The sequence below is a fragment of the Eupeodes corollae genome, chromosome 3 (assembly GCF_945859685.1).
Source record: "Eupeodes corollae chromosome 3, idEupCoro1.1, whole genome shotgun sequence".
Lineage (NCBI taxonomy): Eukaryota > Metazoa > Arthropoda > Insecta > Diptera > Syrphidae > Eupeodes > Eupeodes corollae.
Window position 1 is genome coordinate 108,051,151 of NC_079149.1, and position 27,989 is coordinate 108,079,139.

The window sequence follows — 27,989 nt, forward strand, 5'->3', positions numbered from 1 at the left end:
AACCATGGAAGCTTAAACGACTTTTTCTTAGTTAAGGTAGGAACAAATCGTTCAATGCCTTCATTAACAATACTTTTTAAACTTGTAAACATATCATCTAGAGATTTGCCTTCCAATAAATCATTCAGTATTATAAAAATTATTTAATGCCATGAAATCTGCCTTCGCAAAATTATTTTGTTTTGTTTTTTTAGAAAGGGGCAGAAGCATAATTATAATTTTCAAAAGAGAGAGTCATAGCCTTATGATAAATAGAGTTATTTTTTTTATTGCATTTTATATAGCAAATTAGTTTTCTGCGTACAAATACAAAGTGGATTGAAGAAAACGGCTCTTAATGTACTCAAGCTTTTCTATGAACTGAACATCGAAGGCAAATAAGATCTACCTTTATTTCGGCTTAGTACTAAAATTAGTTATAAACGATTTTTGCGTTAGTTCCAAGAGATCGGGATAGAACCGATGAAGTTTCTGGAGAAAGTCGCCGTGTAAAAAGAATAAACATCTACTCATCATCCCTAACTTCGAAAGCTAGTCACTCTTTGCTGTTAAACCTTAAAACTATAAAACAAGTATGTAAGCCGGCCAAGGCTTAAAACCCCATCCCGACTACACACTATCAAGTGCCAATTAAAGCCACCAAAAATGGTTCTCCTGCTTCACCCTATCAGTTCGGTCCCGTTCGGACACAGCGCTACTGAACCGAAGGAGCTCTCCTCCGCCTTGTGCCTTGACGGCCCGATTGTACAAAAGTCGCCTATCCACGGTTCGTCGTCTGACGTGGTTAATCAGCGGAACTGCCAATCTATCCTGCATCTATCCAGGAATAGTAATGCACGTAAGAAGATTCGGCTAGTCGATATAAGTCGGTACAGAGTCGTAAGAACTGCCGCTCGAACACCTGAAACTTCTCCATCTGGGATTGGCCAACTTTGAACCACACAATACAACCATTAACGATCATCGGCCTTATGAGGGCAAATTACCTTCACTCTGGGGTCAAGCCGACTGCTAAAAAACAGCCGTTTCGTCAGAGCGAAGGCCCATCTGGCCCTGGTCAGAGCAGCATTTACATGTCCGTCGAAATATAAATACTCATCTAACCGGATACCGAGGTACTAAACTACACTTTTGCTCGCTAATCGCTGCCCGTGAAGTGCACGTATCCCTCGTGCCCCTAGCTAACGGAGTCCGGAACAGAATTGTCTCCGACTCCTGGACATTTATTTTCAGTTTCCAGCCGTTGCAATATCGCTGAATCTTGTCGAAATCACGCTGCAAGAGAATTCTAATAACCTCAACCTTTCGGGCCGTTCTGTACGCAATTAGATCGTCGGCGTACGCAATTGCCTTTGTAAGACTACCTATCAGATCGCTGGTGTAAATGCTGAAAAGAATCGGCGAATTCACTGCTCCCTGTTGAAGACCATTTTTAGTTGAGAATATGTGGTAGAAGTTACATTATCACTTTTGACAGCCAACTTTCTACCGTTAAGCATATCATAAAATACATATATACAACAATGGCTTGCTTATGCCAAGCCTGCTCAGTTTTAGATAAAGACCCTCTAACCATACGGCGTCAAAGGCTTTTTTCAAATCAACCAGAACAGCACCTGTGCATTGTTGTTTTGTTTTATTCCATTGGATATCATAAACGAGTTTAGACGCAGCATGAATTGTGTCATGATCCGCCTTGAACCCGAACTGTTTATCCGGAATTATTTTGTTGTCCGCAGCCCACTTAGTTAGAGCCCTATTGATGATCTTTTCGAAAACTTTGCTGATGCTCGGAAGAAGACTTATCGACCGAAGATTTGACGGGTTGGAGTTGTTCTTTCCCTTTTTCGAGAGAGAATGAACCACAGCGGTCTTCCAATGCACTGGATAATATGCATAATTGAAAAGTGTGTTGTAAATGTCAATTACCTCCATCGGTAAATGTCTTAGTACAACGTTGGATATATTTATTTATTTAGCTTAATACAAGCTATCATAACTTAACATAACACTAGCTTAACATTTTTTTTTTGCAGTTCTTGTTATCAGTTTTCAACATTAATTCATGTGGGCCCTAAAGCCCACATAAAAGCTCTTTAATGTACAAGAACTAACAATTTTGATTTTATTTGACTTAAAATTACAAGGGACGTGGAATTCGGACTCAAAAAGGGAAAAAGTAAAGGGTATTTTTCAGATGGGATTTGGAAATGTTGAAATCGAAAACTACCATAGCAGCGTTGCAGTGACGAAGAATTTTGGACATTGATTGGTTCAAAGTGCCCGTAATAAGTGCGGTGGTGAGGGATATAGAAAAGGGAAATAGATCGCAGATTTCGATGGTTGGTGTTAGGATGAATATCACTCAGGAGTGCCGGGGAATCTATATTGCCCCTTAACAATTGGTGAGCAAATAATATATCAGCGTTTTTGCGTCTAAAATATAAGGGCTGCAAACCTAGTCGATCGGCATAAGGAGGCAAGTTGGATGTATCATCCCAGGGGAGGCCTACTTAAGGCAAATTGAAGGAAACGTCTTTGAGCATTTGGTGAATGGTTTTCATAAAAGGGAGACCATACTTGGCATACATATTCAAGATGAGGACGGACTAGGGTAATGTAAGGCGCTTTAGTTACATAGGGTTTGGAAAATTCTTTTGACCATCTCTCTTAATAAAACCGAGAGATCTATTAGCTTTATTAATAATTTGGTCAAAATGGGAATGGAAATTCAGGTGTTTGTCACACATAATACCAAGATCTCTAATAGAATCGACTACGTTGACGGCGTCATTAAGGAAGTAGTATACTCTATGAGATGGGATTTGTTTGCGCGGAAAGGTCATTTGTTTACATTTACCTACATTTAACTCTAGGAAATTATGCATGCACCAAACAAAAAAGATATTAAGATCATTTTGTAAAAGTAAGTAATCAGATGGAGTAGAGATAATCTTAAAAATTTTCTTATCATCCGCAAACATTAGGATATCTGAGTTTTTTAATTTAAGACAGACATCGTTAACAGATAAGACGAAGAGAAGGTGGCCAAGGTGACTTCCTTGTGGGACTCTAGAAGTTGCATGTATAGGACTGGAGACTGAGTTACGGAAAAGGACTCTATAAGTTCTATTCGCAAGATAGGAGCTTATCCAGTTTATAAATATAGATGGGAAGCCTAGAGCTCTTAGTTTGAGATAAATTATGTTATGGGATATTTTATCAAAGGCTTTGCTGTAATCAGTGTATACAACATCAACTTCCTTGCCATTCTCAAGGGCTGACAAAACTTTGGATATAAATTCAATTAAGTTAGTAGTAGTGGATCTACCTTTAAGAAAACCATGTCGAGCGGGGGAGAATAAAGGCTTGCAATGGAAATAAACGGAATCATAAACTAAGTTTTCAAAAAGTTTTGGAATGCATGAAAGTTTAGCAATAGGTATATAATTGTTAATTTCAGTTTTATTGCCTTGTTTATGAATGGGAAATATAAATGAATCTTTCCATATAAACGGTGATTTTTTAAGAGCTTGAGAACTTTAAAAAAAAAAAACGCATAAAATTTGCAAAATCTCATAGATTCTTTATTTGAAACGTTGGATTGGTCCATGACATTTACTTTTTGAAGATAATTTCATTTAAATGTTGACCGCGGCTGCGTCTTAGGTGGTCCATTCGGAAAGTCCAATTTTGGGTAACTTTTTCGAGCATTTCGGCCGGAATAGCCTGAATTTCTTCGGAAATGTTGTCTTCCAAAGCTGGAATAATTGCTGGCTTATTTGTGTAGACTTTAGACTTGACGTAGCCCCACAAAAAATAGTCTAAAGGCGTCAAATCGCATGATCTTGGTGGCCAACTTACTGGTCCATTCCTTGAGATGAATTGTTCTCCGAAGTTTTCCCTCAAAATGGCCATAGAATCGTGAGCTGTGTGGCATGTAGCGCCTTCTTGTTCAAACAAAAGTTTGTTAGCATTGAACGATAGCGATCGCCATTCACCGTAACGTTGCGTCCAACAGCATCTTTGAAAAAATACAGTCCAATGATTCCACCAGCGTACAAACCACACCAAACAGTGCATTTTTCGGGATGCATGGGCAGTTCTTGAACGGCTTCTGGTTGCTCTTTACTCCAAATGCGGCAATTTTGCTTATTTACGTAGCCATTCAACCAGAAATGAGCCTCATCGCTGAACAAAATTGTCGATAAAAAAGCGGATTTTCTGCCAACTTTTCTAGGGCCCATTCACTGAAAATTCGACGTTGTGGCAGATCGTTCGGCTTCAGTTCTTGCACGAGCTGTACTTTATACGGTTTTACACCAAGATCTTTGCGTAAAATCTTCCATGTGGTCGAATAACACAAACCCAATTGCTGCGAACGGCGACGAATCGACATTTCACGGTCTGTACGCACTGTACGCATTCGTGTGGTTGGTTAAATGTCCAATAAAGTAAACTGAGTGCGAAACTTGGTCACAATCGCATTAATTGTTTGCTCACTTGGTCGATAATGTAGACCATAAATCGGACGTAAAGCGCGAAACACATTTCGAACCGAACACTGATTTTGGTAATAAAATTCAATGATTTGCAAGCGTTGCTCGTTAGTAAGTCTATTCATGATGAAATGTCAAAGCATACTGAGCATCTTTCTCTTTGACACAATGTCTGAAATCCCGCGTGATCTGTCAAATACTAATGCATGAAAATCCTAACCTTAAAAAAAATCACCCTTTATAAGGAAACACACCTTGGGAAAGAGAGAGAGTTCAAAGAGTGCAATTAGAGGCTTTGACAGAGAATGCATACATGTTTTTAGAACAACTGATGGGACGCCATCAGGACCAGGGCTAAAGTTTTCTTTGAGGCTTACGATTTTGGCAAATACCATTTCTTCAGTTATTGTAAACGATGAAAGGGAGGTTTGAGTGCAACCATCTAAATAACTAAAGTAGTGTGGATCAGGATCATGCAGATGTTCAGTATACTATTTGCTAAAGTAATTAGCAAATAGATTTGATATGGTTGTTGGATCAGAGGAGATTATGTTGGAGAAAATCATTGAAGGTGGAAACCCATCGGATTTTCGTTTGACATTTATAAACTTGAAAAATTTCCTTGCATCAGAAAGAAGATTATTTTCCATTTCCCTTAATTCAGAGAAAGAATTATAGGCGGGAAGATAGTTGATGTGACCAGTATCAGATTTGGACTGTAGAAAGATCTTCCAAAGCTTGTTACCATCTACACCTGCTGACTTTTTGTTCTTTATTGAGTTGAAGATGAGCTGAAGCTCGACCTTCGTCACTAACAATCACTCTTTGCTGTTAACTTTATAGCATCACATATGACTTCAGCGTCTTTTTTTTGTAAATATGGTATCACAGACCAATTGTCAAATTAAAACACACATATTTTTTAACTGGAATCCAAAATAATTTTATATTTTATTTATCTTAAAGAAATCAATACACAACACTATAATAGGAAACAAAATACATTTTTATAACATAGTTATTATCTTCTTTTTTTCTTTTAGTTATTAAATTTGTATCTTAAGAATAATTAGAAAAAAAATAATAATATTTAAATTTACGTATAATTAGATGTAGATAATAAAAAGTAAGAAAAAAAAACATCAATGAAAAAATACAAACATTTATGAAAATAATTAAAAAAAACATAAAACTATGAGTTACTTTATTAATGTTTCTTTAAATTATTATATAACAAAATTTATAGCAAAAATCATAAATAACGTAATTTTAATTTATGTATGTGTTTATTTATTTATTTATTTTGTAATAAATAATAAAATTGGAATCTATAGGTTTTTCTTCGTTGGATATCTATTTTAATTTAATAAATTTTGTAATTTAATTTTATACTAATTTATGGTAACGTTGACGTTTATGTTTGAAAAATTGGATTTAAATTTTGTTGATTTTGAGCATATTTTTTTATTTTGAAACATAATCGCAGCGATTTTAGAATCCGATCCAATCATACTGCGAAAGGAGTCAAATGTCAATTTTAACATTTCTATCACATTAGAAACAACAAACTCGCTCCAAATCCATTCGCAGCTCATTCGTCGGATTCTATAATCGGCTTGAATAATAACATAATGTTTTGAAATATATTCTACAGTGTCAAAGAAAAGATTAGAGGAGATAAAAAGTCCCTAATTCGTATAAATATTTATTTTAAATTTTGGAAAAGGACATTGTTCTTTCGAAATGAATGTAATAAAGAAAAACTTATGTTTTTAAAAAGTAAAGTTAAGAAATAAATAGTTTAAAAAAAAAAACAATTTTTTGTATGATACTTATAATATTTACCTAATTAATAATAATAATTTCATTTTGTTTGTTTGTTGTTCTTATATAAATTTAAAAATAATAACACGAAGACATTTCACAGAGTTGTGATAGTAAATATTAATTTTTTGTTTTGCTTGTTTGTTTGTTTGTTTGTTTGTTTGTTCACATTTAATAACATGTAGGTATAAAATAAATGTTGTGTGTATAAATTTTAATATACATACACATTTTTTTGTTTGTATTAGAAAAAGATTTAATAATATTATATTTTTAATTATTTTACAATTTATCATCTGTGCAAAATAGTTTAATGTGACATTCACAACATTTACAACACATACAATACAAATTCATTCAAGTTTTGTGTGATTGTTTTTTATTTACGTTTTTTATTTTTGTTTGGAATACGATATTCATTTATTTTGTTTATTTGTATTTTTAGTTTAAAGTGTTCTCTTTTTTTAAGACTTTATTTAAGGACCGATTCGAAAACGATATGTTTTGTGTTTTTTTTTTGAATGCATACTTTTTTGTTTTACATTCATGAAGGAATTTTTTTACTAATAATAAAAGATTTTGGATGAAAAAATAACAAAAGTTTACAAAAAAATAAAAACACTCAGAATTTTTGTTTTTTGTTAGTTTAGTGCTAAAGTTATTGTTTTTTAACATTAAGGCGTAGGTGTGTATAGTTTTTTTTTTAATTTAATTTTTTGTTTGGTTTGTATTCCTAACAAATGAGTATTAAAGGCGACATGTAGTAATAAAGTATATATATATAATTTTTTATTTGTAGGTTCTTTTAAAGATCTATAAATATATTTCTTTTTTTTTTTAAATATTTTTGATCTATAAGCTTGTTTTTTTTTTGTTTGTATAATATTACATAAATAATATTAAATATTTCTTTTTGTATAATATTTATCCATTTAAAATAGATTCAATATATATATGTTTGTATATCTAAATACCTATCTAAGAATTTTTTTTTTATGTTTTAGTTTATTTAGTTTTTTTATTTTTCTTTTAGATTTAAAACCATATAGTGGAAAATTTGGAATTTTGAAATTTGTTTTATCCGTTTTTTTGTGTTTTTGGTGGATTTTTTTTTGTTTAAAACGAAAAAAAAAACTATTTAATAATTTTTATTATAATGTATGTATAGGCTTAGCCTTCCCAGTAACTTTTTTAAAAAGCTTTTTGTTATTTTCTATTTTCTATCACAATTCATTTTGTACAACACACATTTTTCTTTTTGAAATAATGTCTCTGGTTGTAAATTCGTTCCACTTTTAAACATAACACGAAATAAAAATAGATACATGCTTTTTTTTGTTTGTTTTGTATTTATGCAATAATTATGTAATAGGAAAAAATAAAAACAATATAAAACTTAACAATTAACAAGGAAAAATATTTACGATGTTAGGCTATGTATGCCGAATTGTTTATAAGCTTTTAACAATAATAAAAATAGTAATAATATTTATGTGATAAAAAATGGCCACTTAGGGAAAAATTTCGAGATCTGAATTTGGGTTTACAATAATTAAATTTATGTAATGTGAATAAAGCCAAATTTAAAATTTTATTTCAATATTAGAAAACAATATTTATAAATAAATATATAAAATATAATTAAGCGAGAAAATATCATAAAGATAAACAATTAAAATTAAACAAAAAAAAATAACTGGCAGTTGAATAAAATTTTATAAATCACAAATAAAACTTTAAACTTAACAACAAAAAAAAAACATTAAACAAAAAAAATATTGTTAAAAATAAACATAACTAGTAACTAATAGCTAAAAGGACTAGAATTCTCTTTTTATTTTTGTATTTAAAGCTAAACTTTAATGTTATTTTATTTTTATTTTTTAACGATTTTTGTTTAAATTTAAGAAACAAAACAACAAAAGTATCTATGTATGCAAGTTGTTTTTTTGTTCATCTTAAATGCGTATAAATAAATAAGTAAAAGTTTATGCCACCCCGACTTTAAACAAAATTCAACAAGGAAATAATAATTTTAAGATGAAAATTAAAAATGTATGTTTAGGTATAATTACGAAAAAAAACACGAAATATTTTTCTGTTTTACTTTACAAAGTGAAACTATATTAAACTGTGCTCCTTGTTTATGTTTTTTTTGTTGTTGTGTTATGTATTAAAATATTTATTAAATCAATGTTATAGTACATTGGACAAATTGTCCAATTTGCCTGACAACTTTCTGATTGACTGTTGTGTCCGAGTTGTGAATTGCTCGAGGGTTCAATGGAAAACAAAGAAAAGTTACGAAAAGGATTAAAACCAGAGTATCTAGTCACGAAGGTGCCACTGCCACTTCCTCGTCCTTTTGCCACTGGCACGATTTTCAATGGCTTAACGTTGGAGAACGATGTGTTCTTATTTTCAAATAAATATTTAATTCGATTCTTTCAACAATATGCGTATAATGTAGACAATGTTGTGTCGATTGTATAGGATTGCATACGATAAATGCATTTGACACATGAAGTGTGATGACTTCGTAATTTGGGAGTAGTAGGTATAGGACTTAAATAAAAAAAAATTATATAGAATAAGGGTAATTTCAAATATTTGAATAGTTAGAATTTTCAAAAGAATCATTTATGAATTTTTTGAAATCTCTTTAAAATCAACGAATTCAATCATCCTACTTTAAAAATGCAAAGAAACCATGATTTTAAATCTATAAATATTCTAAATTCATACCGTTTTGTAAAGATTTTGTGAAGAATTAAGTTTTGAACACATTGTAAAACTTTCACACTTTCATGTGAATGGACCTTTGAATTTCCTTTAGGGGTACATTACATGTGCTTTCATTTCTAAAGAACATCATTAAAACTGTCATGCAAGATGTTCTAATCTTGCTTATCACAACAATGAAATGTGTATTTAAGATTGATAGTTCACACTTAAGTTGAGTAGTTCAGGAAGGGTTGAGTTGAAATTTTATTAAAAATCAAACATTTTTGAAAACAAAAATTTAGAGTGATGAATTTTATTTCGATTTTACTGAAACTTTTTTGGTTTTATTTTAGTTTTAAAATATTAAAATGTTATTTATCTACTGCATTTTAAGCAAAAATACTCTCCAATTTCTGAAGTTGTTGTGATCTTTAATCACAACTCAACTATAAACGGAGTTCTCAACGTTAGTGATGATGAACTCCACATGAATTACAGAGTGTCAAAATCAAACTTAGCCCAAAATGTCAAACCCAAACGGGATAAATTGGGTCATCAAAGCGGTTCGAAGGTTTAAGCGCACCACAAGTCCAGTTAAAATTGTATAGCGTTAGATAAATTAAAATAGGAAAAATCTTTGGTTATAAATGGACGGATTCAGTGAAGGTAGTTAAACTGCAGTTACATATTCTTTTGTTTTTAAAACCTACAGTTTGCAGCATACATTTATTCAAGGTTATGAAGTTTCAAAGTGTCATAAAGTTACCATCAAATAAACAATTTAACTATAATAATAGTATATAGAAACATTTAAGAACCATTGAAGTATAAGTTTTTAATTTTAGTTTGTGATTTCGTTCAACAAATGTGAGTTTTTGAGAATACTAAGACACTTTTTGTAACTCTTGACATTCTCAAGTGGAAAGGGAAATATCAATGGACAAACCTCTTTGAAAAAGAAGCGTTTTTATGGTTTCCATGTTTAGTTTAAGAAAGGCCTGTGTTGGAAAGGCCTAAGGTTTTTTTTAAGGATAAATGACAATTAGAATCGGTTTGACACATGTGATTTCAACTTTAATTACAACCGCATCCTAGATGTAATTGTCACTTTCCAACCAGCAAAGTTATTGAAATCTTGTATTTTATTTTAAATATTCATATAGAATGAATAACGAGGGACTTTTTAAATAAAAGTTCTAAATATTAGCGTTTTAATTTGACAGTTTTATTTGAAAATTGTTAAATTGAATTTAAATAATATGAATGAAACTAAAAAGACAAAAGGCTCATTGAAAAAAAAAATATTATTCGAAAATTAAATCGATTGGGATTGTAATTTTCTTGCAACGTATTTGTTCCGAAGTCATGTCAAGTTTACATATCAAAATAAAACTGAAAAACTGAGACTAAAATTCACAGAAAATCACAGCAATTCAGAGTAAAGGAACAGACCTAAAACAACGCCCTGATTTATGTTATGTATGATGATGAAAACTGATATAAAATGTCACGTTGATTCTCAACTATGTACATAACATTATTAAAAGATTATATTTCACTTATTTTTGATCCCATCATTTAAAAGAACTCAATCAATTGAATTCAATTATTTAGTTAAAGTCTTTGTGTTCTGTACAATATTCCTCTAAGGAATAGTTTTACTTCTAACTGTCATTTTTCATTTATAATTTATGTCATTAAAATCGCAGTTTAAGCCACGTTCACAATAATTTCTTCAAGATCCATGAATGCATTGGTTTAGGTGACAGAAAAAACTGCACGTTCTTCAGGACTTGTACATAATATCAAGTTTTTATTAAATTTTGTATGAATGCAGAAATCTGTCGATTATATCTGATAATTTTGAAATATGAAACTTTAGAACTACAACGACAATACATCATTTAGTAGGTAGCACAATTAAGTTTTGAAAGATAACATTTCACAAGAATATTTAATACATACACACATATCCTCCAAAAGAGACACTAAAATTTAATTCCTTACTTTTTCTTGAATTTGGTCTTTGAGATATTTTCAATTTTCTTATAAAAACTTTTTTCATTAAATACGTTTCTTTTTTATCTCACTTCAACTCACGTCGTCTGACACATAAAAAAGACACAAACATACACAGATAACAACACAAGATTAAAGCAAAATATATAAAAAAATATACAAATAATAATAATAATTGACAGATTTATAAACCGAAATAATTAAAAACAAAAAAATATAAATTTATTAATTCTAATTTATATTATTTTTATTAGATACTTAAATACGATTTTGTTTTATGTCATTTAAGTATATATTATGTATATCGTTTTGCAGGTCTCTGGTATTTTCTTTTTTTACTTATAAACTAATTGTATACATATTTGTTTTCTTAAATGTCATATTTTTTGTTCTGTTAAATTTACTTTTTCGAAATTCGAATCGAAATTCGAACTCAATAATTGTGAATTTGCCTTGTCAAAATAAAGTATACGTAGAAACACAAATACAAGATAAAAAACAAATATAGGTACACTTACACTTAGTAAAAAAAAAAACAATATTTATACACATTACATATACATAAGTAGATTTAATAAAATGGTACAAATTTGCATATTTTAAATCTATATTTACATAAATATAGTGTAATAAAATATATATAATATATATTATGACATTTAAAATATTTAAGTTTTGTTTTTTTTTGTTCTTTTAATTATAATTTTACTTTTAAATCTAAAATGGTAAACTTGCCACAAACATATTTTCTATGAGTGTTGGGGCAGGTACTAGGTCCTCTAGCTTCAGGTAGAATATTCTTTGTAGCCCTTGTACGCTGAGGGATCGTAATTCGGGCAATTTGCCCAAGAGTCGGCTAAAGTAGTGCGGTTTCTTTTGGGCTTCGGCATTATAGGTAACATGATCGCGCAAACTGCCAATAATTTTCATTTGAAGTTGTTCGACTTTTTTCGGTTCACGCAGGCCATGGCGTTCTAAAACCAAAAAAAAAAAACAAAGACAAAATAAAATAAGACAAACTGTCAAATGTCATAATTTTTAAGTAAAATCTTACCAGTTATAAGTGTCAGAGCACATAAGCAGGCAAATGCTGAAATATCAATTTCCAGATTATGTAGACTTTTGCTGAATTCGAGAATGCCATTTAGCCAATCGCCGAACGAACGCTGACACTGAGTTCGATTAAGCACGACACCATTGCAGAATGTCATTTTAGTGTCATCGAATCGTGCTCGATAGGACAGCCGTAGGACGAAGAGTTCGAGTGAAGCCGATTGGAAGAGTAATTCCTGATCTTCAGGACAAAATTCCGAATAGCCTGGAATTTTTTCAGCAAACTGCTTGATCACATCCACGGATGTTGTAAGCAGGGAGTAGAATTGTTGTACTTTTTCAGCTTCTCCAATAACAGGTTCATTGAGTACTGGCTCTTTGTATTGTGAGTAATCTAAACATGATGGATCTGGGGTTGTGTCCACATGCCCTCGCACCAGGGCGGTTATTAATGAAACAGGTGGACTCGGTGGTGATTCTTGTGGGGATTTTGGCTTGGATGGCAATCGACCACGTCTTCCTTTGAGAGAGTCTGTTCGGACAACTTCCTTAACCATGCCCACAACTAAACACTTTTGGAATCTACAAAACTGACATCGATTGCGTCGTCGCTTATCAACCGGACAGGCTTTATCTGCGAGGCATACGTATTTCGAGCCCTTTTGTACGGTTCGCTTGAAGAATCCCTTGCAGCCCTCACATGTGCGAACACCGTAATGTTGGCAAGCTGCCGTATCTCCACATACAGCACACAATTGTGACGGTGATGGGTGCATAATGCGACTGCTGGTTACTTCATTGCTTGAGTTACTGTTATTTTGGCAGCTGGGCGAACTGGATGTTGAGCTGGGAGCACTGGTCATTGCCTTGAGAATACCCATTTTTGGAAGTTTCGGACTATGACTGCTGGCCGGAGAGTCAGAGCGCTGCATGGGGAGGGATGCTCGACGAAGTGGAGCCGCTGAAGCATGAAGTTCAGAGATGGTGGGAAACGTTGGAAGTGAATAGCGGTCATGAGTTGAGCTATAAGCCTGCAAAAAAAGAACACAAAAAAGACACAAATTATAGAAGATGAATTTAAGCTGTGTTTAGTTTGTTTGTTGGGCGCCATTTATGTTCTTGCTCTTCTACGTTTATTAACACTTTAAGAGTTTGGAATTCTCAACTCGTTCAAAAAGTATGAAATAAATTAAAGAAAAACTTTTCATCACTCACCTGTGGTGTTGGCTGCTGATATTGTTGGTAGAATCCTTCTGAGTATCCTTGTTGTTGCTGAGCTATTTGCTGTTGCTGTTGCTGCTGCTGTTGTGCGCTATACTCGTACGAATTCAAATGTTGCTGAATATTCGCTGAATTGGCAAAAGATCCATGGTAATACGTTGAGATCGTTGTTGGTACTCCTGCTGGATTGTGCGTTTGATTTTGTTGCTGCTGCTGAAGTTGTTGCTGCTGCTGTTGTTGTTGCTGTTGTTGTTGATGATGATGATTTTGATGATGGTGATTATGGTGAATATGATGATTGTTAGATGGCGGATGTGATGCAGCGGTGGTTATGTTGAAACAGTCCTCATCCATTTTCAAACTCAAATTAGGCATTGGATTGTACTTAAGCGAATAGGTCTCCTGAAAGCTCGGCAAAGAGCTCCCGCATGTGAGTTGCGCTAATGGCGGTGGTGTTGACAGCAGCGCCAATGGCTCCAAACTCTCACTTGCCTGCACTGAAACTGCACGTTCCTCAAGGCTGTGTAATGCTATTGCCGGATCACTGCTCGACCGAAGGCTTAGAAGGCCGATTTCCTGTGGCGTTGTCCGATCAAAACACAACGAATCCGGTGACAAAGCTTGTTGTTCTGGAATCGACGAAAGTCGCTTCTCTCGAGTCGGACACGTTAGCTTGGCGATATTCTCTATCGAACCCGTAATATCTTCTGCACCGCTGCCGAGGAGTGTCTCACTTGTTGGCGAAAATGGTTGTTTATGTAATCCTTGCTGCAAGTCTCGCGGACTCCCTACAAAGCCTCCCAAGGGCTCAGCCTGAGCTTGTGATGTGTCCACACAGGACGATAGCAACGAATTATTGGAATCAGCCGGGAAAAATAGATCGGAAATTTGACCGAATGTCGAATCGATCAATTGGGCCTCCGACGGCTGATTATTATTATTATTACTACTACTACTATGGTGATGGTGATGATCGCTCGGCGACAAATGCGATTGTTGCGAAGAGAAGTTATCGAAGGGAGAGAGAGAACTAAAGGAGCTCTGTAACGATAAAAGACAAGTTTCCGAATGAAGAATAACAATTATTGTACAAAATTGAAAAGTCTAACTGATAAAATATTAAAAAAGCAATTTACAAAAGAAAGAAGGGAGGTTATAGTAGGAAGTCGAAGTCGTAGTATGTATTTCAGCAATCGCACAAGACTCTAGCTGCATGAATCAAAACATGCGCCGGAAACGAACCAATCCTGACGGCACAATAACCACCAAATATCCTTTTTTTATACTTCATTCTAGCACAACAAGGAAGATAAACCGGTGGGGTGTGTGGTGTACTTGTACACGTACGTAAACTAGAAGGCTCGCTTACCTACAAGTTCTTCATACCAGGTAGGTAGCTAGGTAAACCTCATCACTACCCCACAGAGGGCTACAATGACGAACTCTTCCCCGCAAAATTGGACACGGATTAACCTGCCAATCCTGCCATACGTTCGACTATGTTTCAATGTTTATGTGCGAGTTGGGGTTCTAGGAATTAGAGACGTTAGTCATGGTACTTCATAGGGTTTCTATTTCTATGATGCGGTGATATAATGACGTAGGGATAATTCGTCGCTTATTGGAAATCGAGGAGGCAGATGCTCTTCCTCTAGCTCGAGTTGATTTGGCGCGTCGAATCAATAACATTTGTTTGTTTTTATGTTAATGCAAGTAATGTGCGGTTAAGAATAAAATAATAATAACTAATAATTTATTATTATTAACAAGTCGATAATTACCCTAAAACATGCCTTCGTATAGATAAGAGAGGGGTAAAGATTTTGAACAGGACTTTTTTGTATGATAAGGGAAAAAAAATCGAATGGGTGCTGTTTAAGGATAATTTTGGATGATAAGGTTTGACAATAGATATGTTTTGTTTTTATCTTTTGCTTACGTAGAACCGTTTTTGTATGACGTAAATTTGCAGAATTCATTGAGTGAGTGGGGACCATATGGCAGATATGCCATGTGCGATGGAAAAATTTGTCAGGTGGAAGTTTTAGTATCCGTATTATGATTTGACAGTAGTTATTGTTATGAAAGAGGCGGAAGGACTAACTTAACATCATATGCATGCGTGCATATGATGTATTCACGTTGGCTTATGAGGAAATATTAGAAACAGAATGTTGTAGGATTTTAACTTGGTTTAGATTATATAATATTTTCAATGGACCATTTGTATATTCAGTCATAGACAATACAATTTTTAGATTGAAGAAGAATAACGTGCATCTCTATTTTTGAGTTTATGTACAGTATACTTAAATGTGTCATAGTATAAACGGAGCTTTAGAAGGATTGACATTTCTTAATAAATGGTTTATGACATTAGTACAGGAAAGACTTTAGCTAAATCCATCTACTCTAATGATTTAAAAGTGTAAGTAAATCAAAAATGGACATCATTTGACATTTGAAGCATGATTTTGTATCTGTCATTTTATTATTTCACACCAAACCTGACAAGTGGTAGAAAGAGAAGATGAGAAATAGAATTTGTTCAGTGCAAACATAGCATAAATACATACATTTTGGGACTGTTCGATTACATTCCGAAGTTTGTTAATTTTGAATAGAAATACAAATGTAAGTCAAATTAGAATTCGTAAAATTTGACAATAATTTTTAATAAAACAAAAAAAAACGAAAACATTTCGTAGTTTCTTACTTACATTTGGTTGCAAAAGTAACATGCTTGATGAGGCTAAAACTCTTGAATTGATCTTATCGCTGACAGGCGATTCGATTTTAATTTTATTTGGTTGAACTTTTTCAGAATTTTCCGGCAAAGGAAAGCGTGATAATAAGTTAGTATTAAGTAATCTGGAAGCACCTGTAAAGAAAGAAACAAACAAATAAAATTTAGCAAATTGTTTTTAGTTAATTTATAAAAAAAAATCATATCCCTTCACTGATATAATTTGTTTTTCATGCATTTAGAAAGATATACATAATAATTGGTTTATAAAAAAAAAGAAGCAAATAAAATAACATGCAAAACGTGTTAACACACAAATTAAAAACAAAACAAATAATATTAATCAGAAAAAGTCCTTTGGGACTCGTGATGTTCATTGACATTTAACAAAAAATAATAATACGATGACATTTATAGAATATTTTTCGCTATGACATTAACATTTTGACGTTACGGTACACATGTTTTATTAGGAATTCTAATATGAGTTTTGTTATCTTAATACTTTCTATCTTACCCTAGTCAAGCAAAAGTGTTCACAAAATTAGTTTTTTTAAAGGCCATTATTAACAGGTTGGTATGCGGTTGAAAGAATACGTACATTTTAAAAGATGGGGATGTTTGATTTTGACATTTTGCGAAGCAACAGCAGACCCATAACGTTTTAAGGGGTTCATGAAACAAAATCTGTTAAAGTTGAGTTGTGACGACAATGAACTGTTGGTAAGGATCATTTTATTTCGTATAATAGCACTGTTTTACAAACCATACTATAATTTTTGTCTTCAGAGAAAAAGCCAGTGAAAATATTCACAATGAATTGTTACGCATTGTTAAGGTGTTCCATTTCTTAACGGGTAGCAGTGGTTTACACATTAAGAGAAAGGGGCAGTTTATATATTTCTAGGATCTCAGAGATTTATATATTCTCAGAAATTTCTCACTTTTTCTGTCGGAAGTCGCAGAACAGCATTGTTTAAACTAATTTAGTTGAAATTATACACAATCCATTGTTACGCATTGTTAAGGTGTTCCATTTCTTAACGGGTAGCAGTGGTTTACACATTGACAGAAAGGGGCAGTTTATATTTCTAGATTTCTGTATTCTCAGAAATTTCTTACTCTTTATGTCGGAAATCTCAGAACAGCATTGTTTTCAATCGATTTTCAAGAATTTTTTATCGTAAAATTCAATTAGGAAGAAAAGAAATGCAAATCTAATTGGATTGCTATTTTGTTCTCCTTCTCTATCAATCAGACAAAGAAAATTCTTAGAAATCTCAGATATAAAAAGTGGTTAGGCGTAAAACAATAAAAATGCGTTACGCTGTCAACTGTCAAATTGTTATTGTTAAGGATTCGTTTACACTTTACTACATACAGAATGGCGTCAAATTAAAAAACTATAAGCTGATTCGAAGCATCATATTTTGATGATTCTTATTGTTAAGGATTCGTTAACACTTTACTACATACAAATTGGAGTCAAATTAAAAAATTATAAACTAATTTAAAGCATCATATTCTTATGATTTGGCTCTATTTTAGTTTGAAAAACTTAGACAATTTCAAAAACATGTTTTAAATTAATTAGGAATCTTTTTTGTAACATCATAATTTGACTTAAGCACTTTTAAAAGGAATTTTCTTTATTTATTCGATTCAAAGTAGTTGACATTTTATATTATTGTGTATAAAATCTTTACATAAATGCCAACACCTTTTAAGTATTTTATCAAAGAAAACCCTTCCATAGAAGGAAAAAATAAAATATTTAATTTATTAATAAAACCAATTTGTTTTAAGAATTACTAATTAATTAAAAACAAACGATTTAATTGAATTTATCTCTCTGCCGATCATAGCGCCATTTAATGAATCAGTCTATATCTACCTTAAATACATTTACGTATATTTAACTTATGTATGTTTATTAAGGTAAGGACAAATATACATATTTTCAATTTTTCTTAGTTTATATGTCAAACCCCATTAGAGACAGTTAACATAAAAAAAACATTTAATATAAATAATGCAAATTAAATACAAAAGATATTGCAATTGCAACTACTTCAACTTCACTGACTGATCAAATGCTTATGCTTGCGTTTGCTTAGCGTCGATCCACGCTAAGATCAATAGATATCAAGTAATTAAACTGTCTCTTGCACAATTAAGATAGATGTCCCGCCAAAGCAAAGTACCATCATCCAAGCTTAGCTAAGCTATGTTGTCTATCTTATACATAGTAGTGTTTTAAGATGCGGAGCGGACCAACCAAAAGCAACAACAACAACTAAAAAAAAACATCAGAATACGATTCGCGTGATTTTTCACATAAGTGTAATAAATTAAACGATTTACGATGCGCATATCGAAAACGGATATAACTATACTTTTATTATATTAGATGAAGACGACATTATACAAAAACGAAAATCAAAAACAAGTTCTGTTTCTTTTGACCATCTTAATGGGTCCCTGAGAGCTTATGTGTGTGCTTAGTTTATATGTTGCAAACAAGAAATAACCAATTTCAATAAATCTGCAATCGAAAAACGCAAGAACTGGCATGGCACTAACTTGCAAGCCCCCTTCGCCCCCCCTTGGAAACGTAGAAGACGATAATGTTTTTTTTTCTTGCTGTTTAAATTTCAGTTTCGATATCATCCTCATCTGTACACAGAGAAGAATATGACAGAAGAATATTTTTGTGTTCATATGTTTTTTTTTCAAATGTTTGCCTTTTCTGTCATTTTTTAGTTTTCTTTTGAAGTATAATTATTTTGACATTAGCAGCTCATATGACAAGATTTGAAAAATGTTGATGTTTTAAAGATATTTTCACAAAAGTTTGACAGCTACTGTTAAGGTGACACAGCATGACAGTCAAAACGTGCAACGGTTTGCTTAATTTAACATTAAACCAACAAAAATATGCCCTATCTTAACCATCGCATCGTCAGGTTTCTTAAACATTGACAAAGAATTTGACAGAAACGTAGAATAATTAGTTGTCATCAATTGAAGTTTAAACAAAGTTTAGAAAAAAACTACATATTTGTTGTCTGAACGATTCATGTTATTTAAAATACAAAACATTTAAGTTTGACAGCTGCTGTCAATACAATGCACTTTTATACATTCTTAAACCACAAGTAATATGGATACCCAAAGTAGTTCTTAAAACTAAATTACAACAAAAAAGCTGTTAAATTCTCACAGTGTAGGGATGCTAGAGTTTCGAGGAAATAAACAAAAAACAATAATTGCTAAAATAGCATACATTTTATCGAATTTAACTTCTTTTTTTATTCATTTTTGAAAACCATAAAGTGTGAATAAATAAAGTTTATGATTATGTTTGTTCTAGAAGTGGACAGTTTTTTTTATGAATATCTAATTGGTGCATAGCAAATTAACTGTCATTTCCCAAGGCGATCAAGAACATTCACTAAAAGACCGATTCTTTAATATTTTATAATTAAATTAGATAAAATAAATTAAAGAATAAAAAACAAATAACCATTAAAATAAGAAAGGTGTTAACATAAACAATTTATACTTTTTTTTTTAATGAAGATGTGTTCTCTAGAGAACCGTTATTCATAAATTATAACAACCAAAAAATAAATGAAACATATCCCACGAATATATTTTGACAGCTATATTGGTTAGATGGCAGCGTTCAGCATTTGGGATAGAAAAGTGCAGCAGCCAGGCTTGTAAATATACGCGATGTATAAATCGTTAAATTCGTCACGTAAACGGTGCGGTTTGGTGGCGGCTATAAAAATGGCGGTGGCTCGCGGAATGCAGCGCTACCGCCGCCGCAGTCGCCGCCACTGCAATTGGGAACTTTAGTGTCTGACTTTTGGCCCCGTTCCGTTGTTGGTGTGTTTATGTTAAGATAAACAAGCTATAAGACAAACGTTCATTTATTGAAGCGACTTACAAAGATATAAAATAAAAACAGATAGCTATATGGATGTTAAGTTAGTTTGCTTGTTAGCATCATCACATCAAAGGAGGGAATAAGCCACAAGAAGTATCTAGGTAGCTTATAATAATTGCAGGAGAGTCCTCTTTGGGTTTTTGAAGTTATGTTGGCCCGTTGTTGGTGCTGTTGTAAAATCCAACTACACAGTTTTAAGGAAACCATCATTGGAAGCTTTAACCTGTAGTAAAGCATATAATACTACACTCGTCGTACGTATGCTTCTGGGGATACGGCTAATGATGCAAATACCACAAATGAAGAAGATGATATTTAGTGCGCTCTTCTATTGATGGGGATTTTCTTAATTGGCAGTAGGCTAAATTGAAAGCATTTATGCGTTGTTGTTGCTACTGTAGCTTATGGCTTTGAATGGTATCATCATATCTGTGGGAACTATGTTAAAACAACAAAGGAAAAGAGTTATTATACCTGGCTTAAATTGGTTTTTAAAAGTTACGAACTTAGAGCTTCGGAGGGGTTAATTAAGAGGAAATGGGCTGAAAGCACTTAAAAATTCTAGAGAACATACATTTTTTGTGACCAGAACCAACAAAATGCTCAGGAGTCATAATTTTAACTTTCGCTTAGAACAAATTTTGATTTCGAGCAAAAATCAGTCAAGTAAAAGTGAAATTTGTTAGTAAAGAATTGAACAAGCTACAGAAAAGACTTACACTTAAAATGGCTTCTGATGTTAGATTCTCTTAGTTAAGTTTCGTTAAGTTATCTGTCACTTGTGTCTTATTACTTTTTTTGTATTTGATACATTTTTTTTTGAATCGAAAGAGCAAAGTATAATGGAAATTGTTGCAGTAGTTTTTGAGAAATTGTTTTAAGAACCAATCAAATTTACTAAGCGTTGAATAAGTTAGCAAGTGTTCTGTTCTTAGCAGTACTAATTTCTGTTTTCGTTCACCTTCATTTAGAGTGAATTTCGCTTTCGAATGATGATCATTTGAAGTAGAACTGACATTTGTTAGTGGCAAAATAAAGAAGAACAACAGAAGACTTGATAGTCTTCTGACGTTAGGTTATCATTACGTAAGTTTCGTTAACTTTTCTGTCACTTGTGGCGTATGAGTTTTCTTGTATTATATATTGATAACTTTTTTTCAATTGAAAACGTTTTGAAACTGTTTTGAGTTAAACAAACAAAAAATACAAAAAAATGGAAATGGAATGGAAATGAGTGTTGTGGTTTGACATTTGACTGACAATTAGACCTGACACAAAAGATAAACACACTTATACACCCGGTTTTCGCGATATTATCGGTTTTCGTCGAAAACCTACATCGAAAACTCAAGTTTTCCCATACATTTTTGGTAAATCAAAAGTTTTCGTAAACCAAAAGTTTTATATTAAGCCTTTCGAAAACTGGTAGCAATTTAAAGTTAAACTAAACAAACAAACCTTTCGAAACATTCAGCTATCAAGTTAATGTTAACAAAACAGCTGATGGCTGCTGTCAAACCAAATATTTCATTTTGAAATAAATTTTGGTCGTGTTAAGTAATATTATTTATACAATTTCCTTCCAAAAAAAGATTTATTTCTTTTTGTTTTTTATAAAGAAAAAAAAAATGAATCTTTGGGGAGCTGCGGTGCAATAGAAAAAATTGTGGGAAAATTTGCCAACGTCGATAACAAAAGCCTTGGTAACTAAATGCGGCACGGGCGGTTCTTTTATGATCCTCCAGAGTTTCAAACTATCTTTGTTAAGCGAGGAACCGGATTTCACTACGGCTTCTGGCGTGACTGGTCCAAGGACGAGGAAGACTTGTTCATAGTTCGTAATGACGTTTCCAGGGGATGCGTCTTCGAACTCGTGGCCACAAATATGTTCGACGCTTATTACCTGAAGAAAAACTTTCCGGTAAATTCGTTCAATCAAAGGATTTGAAAAATATGAGAGAGGTGATAAGTACATTTGTGGAGGAGAATAAGGCGAGTCCTCAAAGGAAAAAGACAAAGAGCTTCAGTGATCGCTTTGGATGAGTGTGATTTTGGTACGAATCTGGAACTAGGAATTGACCTTTTCTTCCAGCCATAAGGACCCACACGAAATCGTTCAGTATCTTCTCAACCCTGCCTATAAGTTGTTCGGACGGCCACAATATATGGCGATTCTGAAGGCACATTTGACCAATACTAAATTTGCCAGCCGGTGTCAAAAAAATTTAAAATGTCAAATGAAAACGTGTAAATCTTCCGTGTGAACGATTTTCAGGTTTTCAAAAACTTTTTGGGTTTGGTGTGAAAGCCTATTAGAGACAAACAAAATCAAAATACCGACGCAAAGAGTTTTGTTCGATTCATTTTTTTCACACAATCAAACAAACAGTCTCCTGTTTGAGATTAAATCCGATAAGATAATCATCCTTAAACTAATTAACTAAGTGAGCATTTGTTCATTTCTTAAAAAAACAATTGAAACCATTTGAGAAGATTTATAGATAAACAACACTTTCGTCGTTATATCAACTCAAAAGACCGTCATTCAATCAGATAACTCCTCAAAAAAATGAGGTACATATTCCATGGCAATGTTGTTTTATGGAATTTATTCCTTTGTGTTTGTCCTTTTTAAATGTCACCTTTATGCTGTCATCAAACTTTAATTATACTCCTACACCATCTCCATCACCATCGCCATCACCCTCAATCTATACTCCCGGAAGCATAAACTATAAGAGCATTCCTATTGTATCTATATATGGACAAACCCCACCACAGACCGACGACCGACCGCATGGAATCCTCTCAATCAAAAGGGAAAGTCCAATTGATATTCAATTCAAATTATCGAGCTTAAAAAATAAAAATAAAAAAGATTTTCCCGATGATATCATTGCAAATAATTACTAGCCTCATGATCATTACGTCAGGATAACTCAAACCCAACTTACGAACGAACGAACGTTTACATCGTTCTTCTATAAGGTTTATTTAAATGGAGTATAAATCAAATACCTATGTGCATAATGTATTACCTGCAAAGTAATTTCTATAAGAAGATCACCCCCTCCTGCACTTCAAGCTCAGGCTCAAGCTCACACCATTAAGCAGATGAGAGGCGTGCGCATCACCTTATAAAAACGCGGACTACATTTAATACAGAAATAAATTAAACACTATTTTAAATATTATTTAACCACTGCCACATAGCCACTGATTAAATGATAAAAAGTCGGGAGTTAAAGTAGATGTAGGTTGATGGTGTTATTTTGTTCAGGGGTGTACTTCTCTTTAGATTGTTTTAAGGGCCTGATGAATAGAATTGGGGCCCACGGGAGTAGTTTTCTTTAACTAAGAAAAAATACTCCCCTTCGCTGGTAGTGTTAAATTTTGTACACACTTCAAAAAAAATCCAAAAAATTACTGACCTAAATTAAAACCTTAACTTTAAGCCTTACACCAAATCCAACCATGACTTAAGTTAAACGGCACCAAAAGCGTCAACATAAAGACAAAGTGTACATTATTTGTGGGAGCGTTTTGTGGTGCTATAGCAGACGCCAAAAACCGAAGACGGCCAAACATGAAGCCCCCAAACTGAACTAAACGAAACAACAACGACAACGACGACGAGACCGATCTCGATTTGCGATTAAAACCGAAGGTGAAGCCGGGTTCATGGGATAAACATGCAGTTTAAATGCGAGCTTCATGCCACATTAGGTGCTACACCAGAGCACCAAAACTGTACCACCACCGACACGTCGCGCCACCAAGCGTCACCGACCAACATCATTTTTGTTGAGCTAAACAAGACTTAGAGTACACACGACAAGAGGACTTCTCGAGTAAGGTTTTTGTTTTTGTTGATGATGGAAGTTTATTAATGAACTCAAAGAGTTTGTTTGTACTAAATACTTCGAGATTCGAGTTCAACGAGTTTCCTATGAAAAAACAATCGATTGGCGGAGGATCGCATAGAGCATCATTTAAAGGTGCGCACACACAAGGCACAAGCAATAATCCAAGCAATCCAGACAAGCTTAGCATAAACAAGAAAAAACCTGATGCTAATTAAATTGATTGTGCGGGATAAAAATATTCTTCATTTTTGTAACATCCAATTTTTCCTCGAAGGCAAATTGTGTACTTCAAGCGATATGAATTGAAAATCGGTTTGTCTTTGTGCGAATTGGTACACGCAAAGCGCGATGTTATTAGATTGTTATGTTTATGTTTTTTGATTAGTTTTTTTTTCTTTTGAAAAAACAATAAAATGTAACAACATCGAATCGTGCTTTATTGTTTATGCTGTATGTAAAATATGTTCACAAAATAAAACATGTCGGCAGGAAATGTATAGACACCATTTTTAATTGTCATTTAGAGTTTGTTAAGTTTTGACGAAGAAAAAGCAAATGGCACATTTTAAATATCACTTCCGAATGAATTAAAGGTGTGTGATGATAACATTCATTATTTATGATTTGAATTCATTTTTACGCAATAGCTTTTTATATAAAGTGAAAAATGTATAGATCCCGATTTAAGGTTATTCTTCCATAAAGCCAAACTGAATTTAACTGACTTTGGATAAGCTCAAACAATGGATTCCTTCATGCTCTTAAATTGAAGTTCTGAAATGTTTCGTTAGGTTTCATTAAATGTTGAGAAATTAATTGGGTTCGTTTAAACATAGTTAACAAATCACACCATATGAGAATTTCAATGAATAAAACTTATGGATTCAAAAATTACACGTAAATGTCAATTTGAAACCGATTTTAACTCAACAGACATTTATATGCATGAAATAATGTAGTGGTAGTAAAAAATTATGATAAGTTTTTAGAAATAAATTGAGTATATTTAAAAATAGTTCACAAATCACAACACATCAGAATTTCAATAAATAAAACTTATGAATTCAAAAATGACACGTAAATGTCAATTGGAAACCGATTTTAACTCAACAGAGGTTTATATGCATGGTATTACGTAGGGGTAGTAAATTATATCATTAAGTTTGGAGAAATCAATTGTGTTCATTCAAACATTGTTCACAAATCACAGATTAGAATTTAAATGAGTAAAACTTATGGATTCAAAAATAACATGTAAATGTCAAATTTGATACCAATTTCAACCCAACAGAGATGTTCAAATATGCAGTTATTTTCGCTTTATAATTTGATAATTTTTTCGAACGCCAACAATTTGAAGTTGTAGTTCCGTTTGGACAATTTTAATATTTGGTTCAATCAACAAACTGAAGTAATATGTACGTTTGTTTTTTTTGCAATACATTTCAATGAAATTGAGATTCAGATTCTGTCAATTTTGACTGTGAATGTCAATTGTGAAACCGATTTCAACTCAACATAGATTTATTATGTACACTTCTTTTCGATTTCTAATTTGATTATATTTTAGAAAGCCAAAAATTTGATATTGTAGTTCAGATTGGAAAATGTTGATATTTTCTGCAATAAAAAAAAACAGGTTTAATACCTCTGTTATTTTCTCTTTATTTCTAAAAATGTAAGTCTCAAGTTCTGGCAATTTATTTCTTTGCATTATTTTGACATATAAGTTAGGGACCAAAAACAATATCGAATAAGTTAAAGTTGTTTTTATACCCAAAGCAGGTAAATGCTCGCAAGTCAATCTTAAAGATCTACCACCTATAAGTCTATCATCATTCCTTCTAAAGACCTTGGAAAGATTGATTGATATCCACTTAAGGGCAAGTATTGATATTGTAATGGTAAATCGGTAGAAACAGCGTTACACACCTTAGTACGCACAGTCGAATATTCCCTTCATCATAAAGAGTTCACTATGGTTGGTTTCCTTGACATCGAAGATGCTTTTAACAACGTATCACATCTGCACTAACATTTCTAAATGTAGAGAGTTCGCTTCGGGAGTTGATTCATTTAACGCTGACTAGCAAAATAATCAACTCAAAACTGAGCAACTCTTCTGGCAGACGATTCGTTAGTAGAGGGACACCGCAAGGTGGTATTCTTTCCCCTATCCTCTGGAACCTAGTGGTGAATGAAATCCTAACTAATCTGAAGGCAGAGGGCTTCAGAGTGATAGCCTATGCGGACGACGTTGCTATAGCAGTGCCAGGAAAGCAACTTAACACCCTAAAGATAGGCTTACAAAATGTCTTTCTACAGAATAATACTTTGGTCTGATCGGTGTGGACTTGGTGTTAACCCACACAAAACTGATTTAGTCTTATTTTTGAGGAGATACAAAATTGCATTTGTAAAGCCTCCCTATATTCAAGGAATCCAATTAAAATTTTCAGACGAGGCTAAATACCTGGGCCTTGTCTTACAATAAAAAATAAATTGGAAACGCAACGTACAGGAAAGATTCAAAAAAGCAACTGTATCTCTCTTTTCTTGCAATAAAGCTATTGGTAGTAAATGGGCTTACAGTCCAGAATCACGAATTGGCTATAAACATCGGTAATCAGACCGATTTTAATGTACGGTGCGGCAGTATCGTGGACTACTTTAGAGAAAGGAATAAACCGGGATAAATTAAATAAAGTCGGATCACTTCGCACGACCCCATCTGTGGCTTTGGACCTTACTCTACCTACACTCCGTAATTCTTAGGTATTTAGAATCAATTCCAAAGCATACAAATTTCAATCCGACAGAAATCTTGGAGGATGAGTCAATCAATTTTACACAGATGGGTCAAAAATCAAAGCAGGGGTTGGTGCAGGAGTGTACTCTGAACGACTGTCTCCCATTCTGAACTTTTGGCGATAAAAGAAATCTTGTTCTGCCTCAAAGAAAACGTGATATCAACATCTAATATCCGTATTTTCTCAGATAGTCAGGCTGCTATCAAATCACTGGACTCTGTCTCTACAAACTCTATAACAGTCCATAACTGTCGATCATCTCTAATGGAGATGGCACACCTTTGCTGGGTGCCGGGCCATAGAGACATTCCAGGTAACTGTAAGGCAGATGAACTCGCCAGGAATGGTACAGTACAGTCCATCCTCCCACTTTGGCAAGTACTGACACACCAATCACTACTTGTAAGCTTTTGCTAATGCAAGACACTGTGAGGAGGGCAGGCACCACTTGGAACAACATCACCACGTGTCAGGTCACAAAAAACATCTGGTTAACACTGGATTTAAAACGTTCAAGGTGCTTGCTATCTCCAAGTAGATCGGATATAAGCTCGATAATGGGTGTCATAACCGGACACTTTCTGATAGGAAAGCACGCCACGAGACTTGGAGTATTCTGAAATTACTTTTTCAGATGCTGTATGGACGAGGAAGAGTAAATGCCCTGATCTGGCTCGAAAACGCAAGAATCAGCTAGGAGAATTCTTCTTTCTTAACGATCTAAATCATATCAGCATAATCAGCCTCTCCAATTTCGTAAGGGGCTCAAGCTGGTTCCATTCAACTTAGGAGGAAGCCTCAAGATTCATGTGGTATAACGATGGGCCATTAAACTGACCTAAGTGTGTCCGTTTCTATTTTGGACGGCCACTTCAACCTAACCTAACCTAGGGACCACAAAACAAAATCGCTATGAATAGCTTTTGTTTTTTTTCTGACAATTTTTCATACGGTTTCGAACGGCACGTCTAAAGAAAGATATTTGACAGATAGAATGTCAGTCCTTTAATTGCAACAGATCTAGGTATCCGGAAAAAAGGGTGATGGCTATCCCAATCGAATTACGTACAAAAAACTGAATTTTAAAAGCATCTATTTTATCTCATCCTCAAGCATAGAATTCACTCTACCAAATAAAAGTCTTCAAATTAAACTAACCATTATGCACCCAACCCAATCAGCTTCAACTTAGCCTTTTGAAAGCTGTCAAAAAGTTTTTATCAGATAATCCCAACTAAATTTGCCAGATTTGATGATTGCCAATTTAAAGTT

At 33.2% G+C, this 27,989-nt stretch overlaps 1 protein-coding gene across 3 annotated transcripts in view; it reads right to left on the reverse strand.

Moving 5' to 3' along the window:
- Nucleotides 1-8,904: 8,904 nt before the first annotated feature.
- Nucleotides 8,905-27,989, reverse strand: part of LOC129950861 (probable nuclear hormone receptor HR38) — an 86,210-nt gene continuing 67,125 nt past the window's right edge. For all 3 annotated transcript variants that reach the window (XM_056062783.1, XM_056062784.1, XM_056062782.1), the window contains exons 2-5: nucleotides 16,061-16,221; nucleotides 13,335-14,381; nucleotides 12,121-13,150; nucleotides 8,905-12,040 (exon numbers count right to left, since the gene is read on the reverse strand). In XM_056062783.1, coding sequence (XP_055918758.1) covers nucleotides 11,784-12,040; nucleotides 12,121-13,150; nucleotides 13,335-14,381; nucleotides 16,061-16,081 — 2,355 coding nt within the window. In that variant the 5' untranslated portion in view covers nucleotides 16,082-16,221 and the 3' untranslated portion in view covers nucleotides 8,905-11,783. The remainder of the gene's footprint in view (nucleotides 12,041-12,120; nucleotides 13,151-13,334; nucleotides 14,382-16,060; nucleotides 16,222-27,989) is intronic.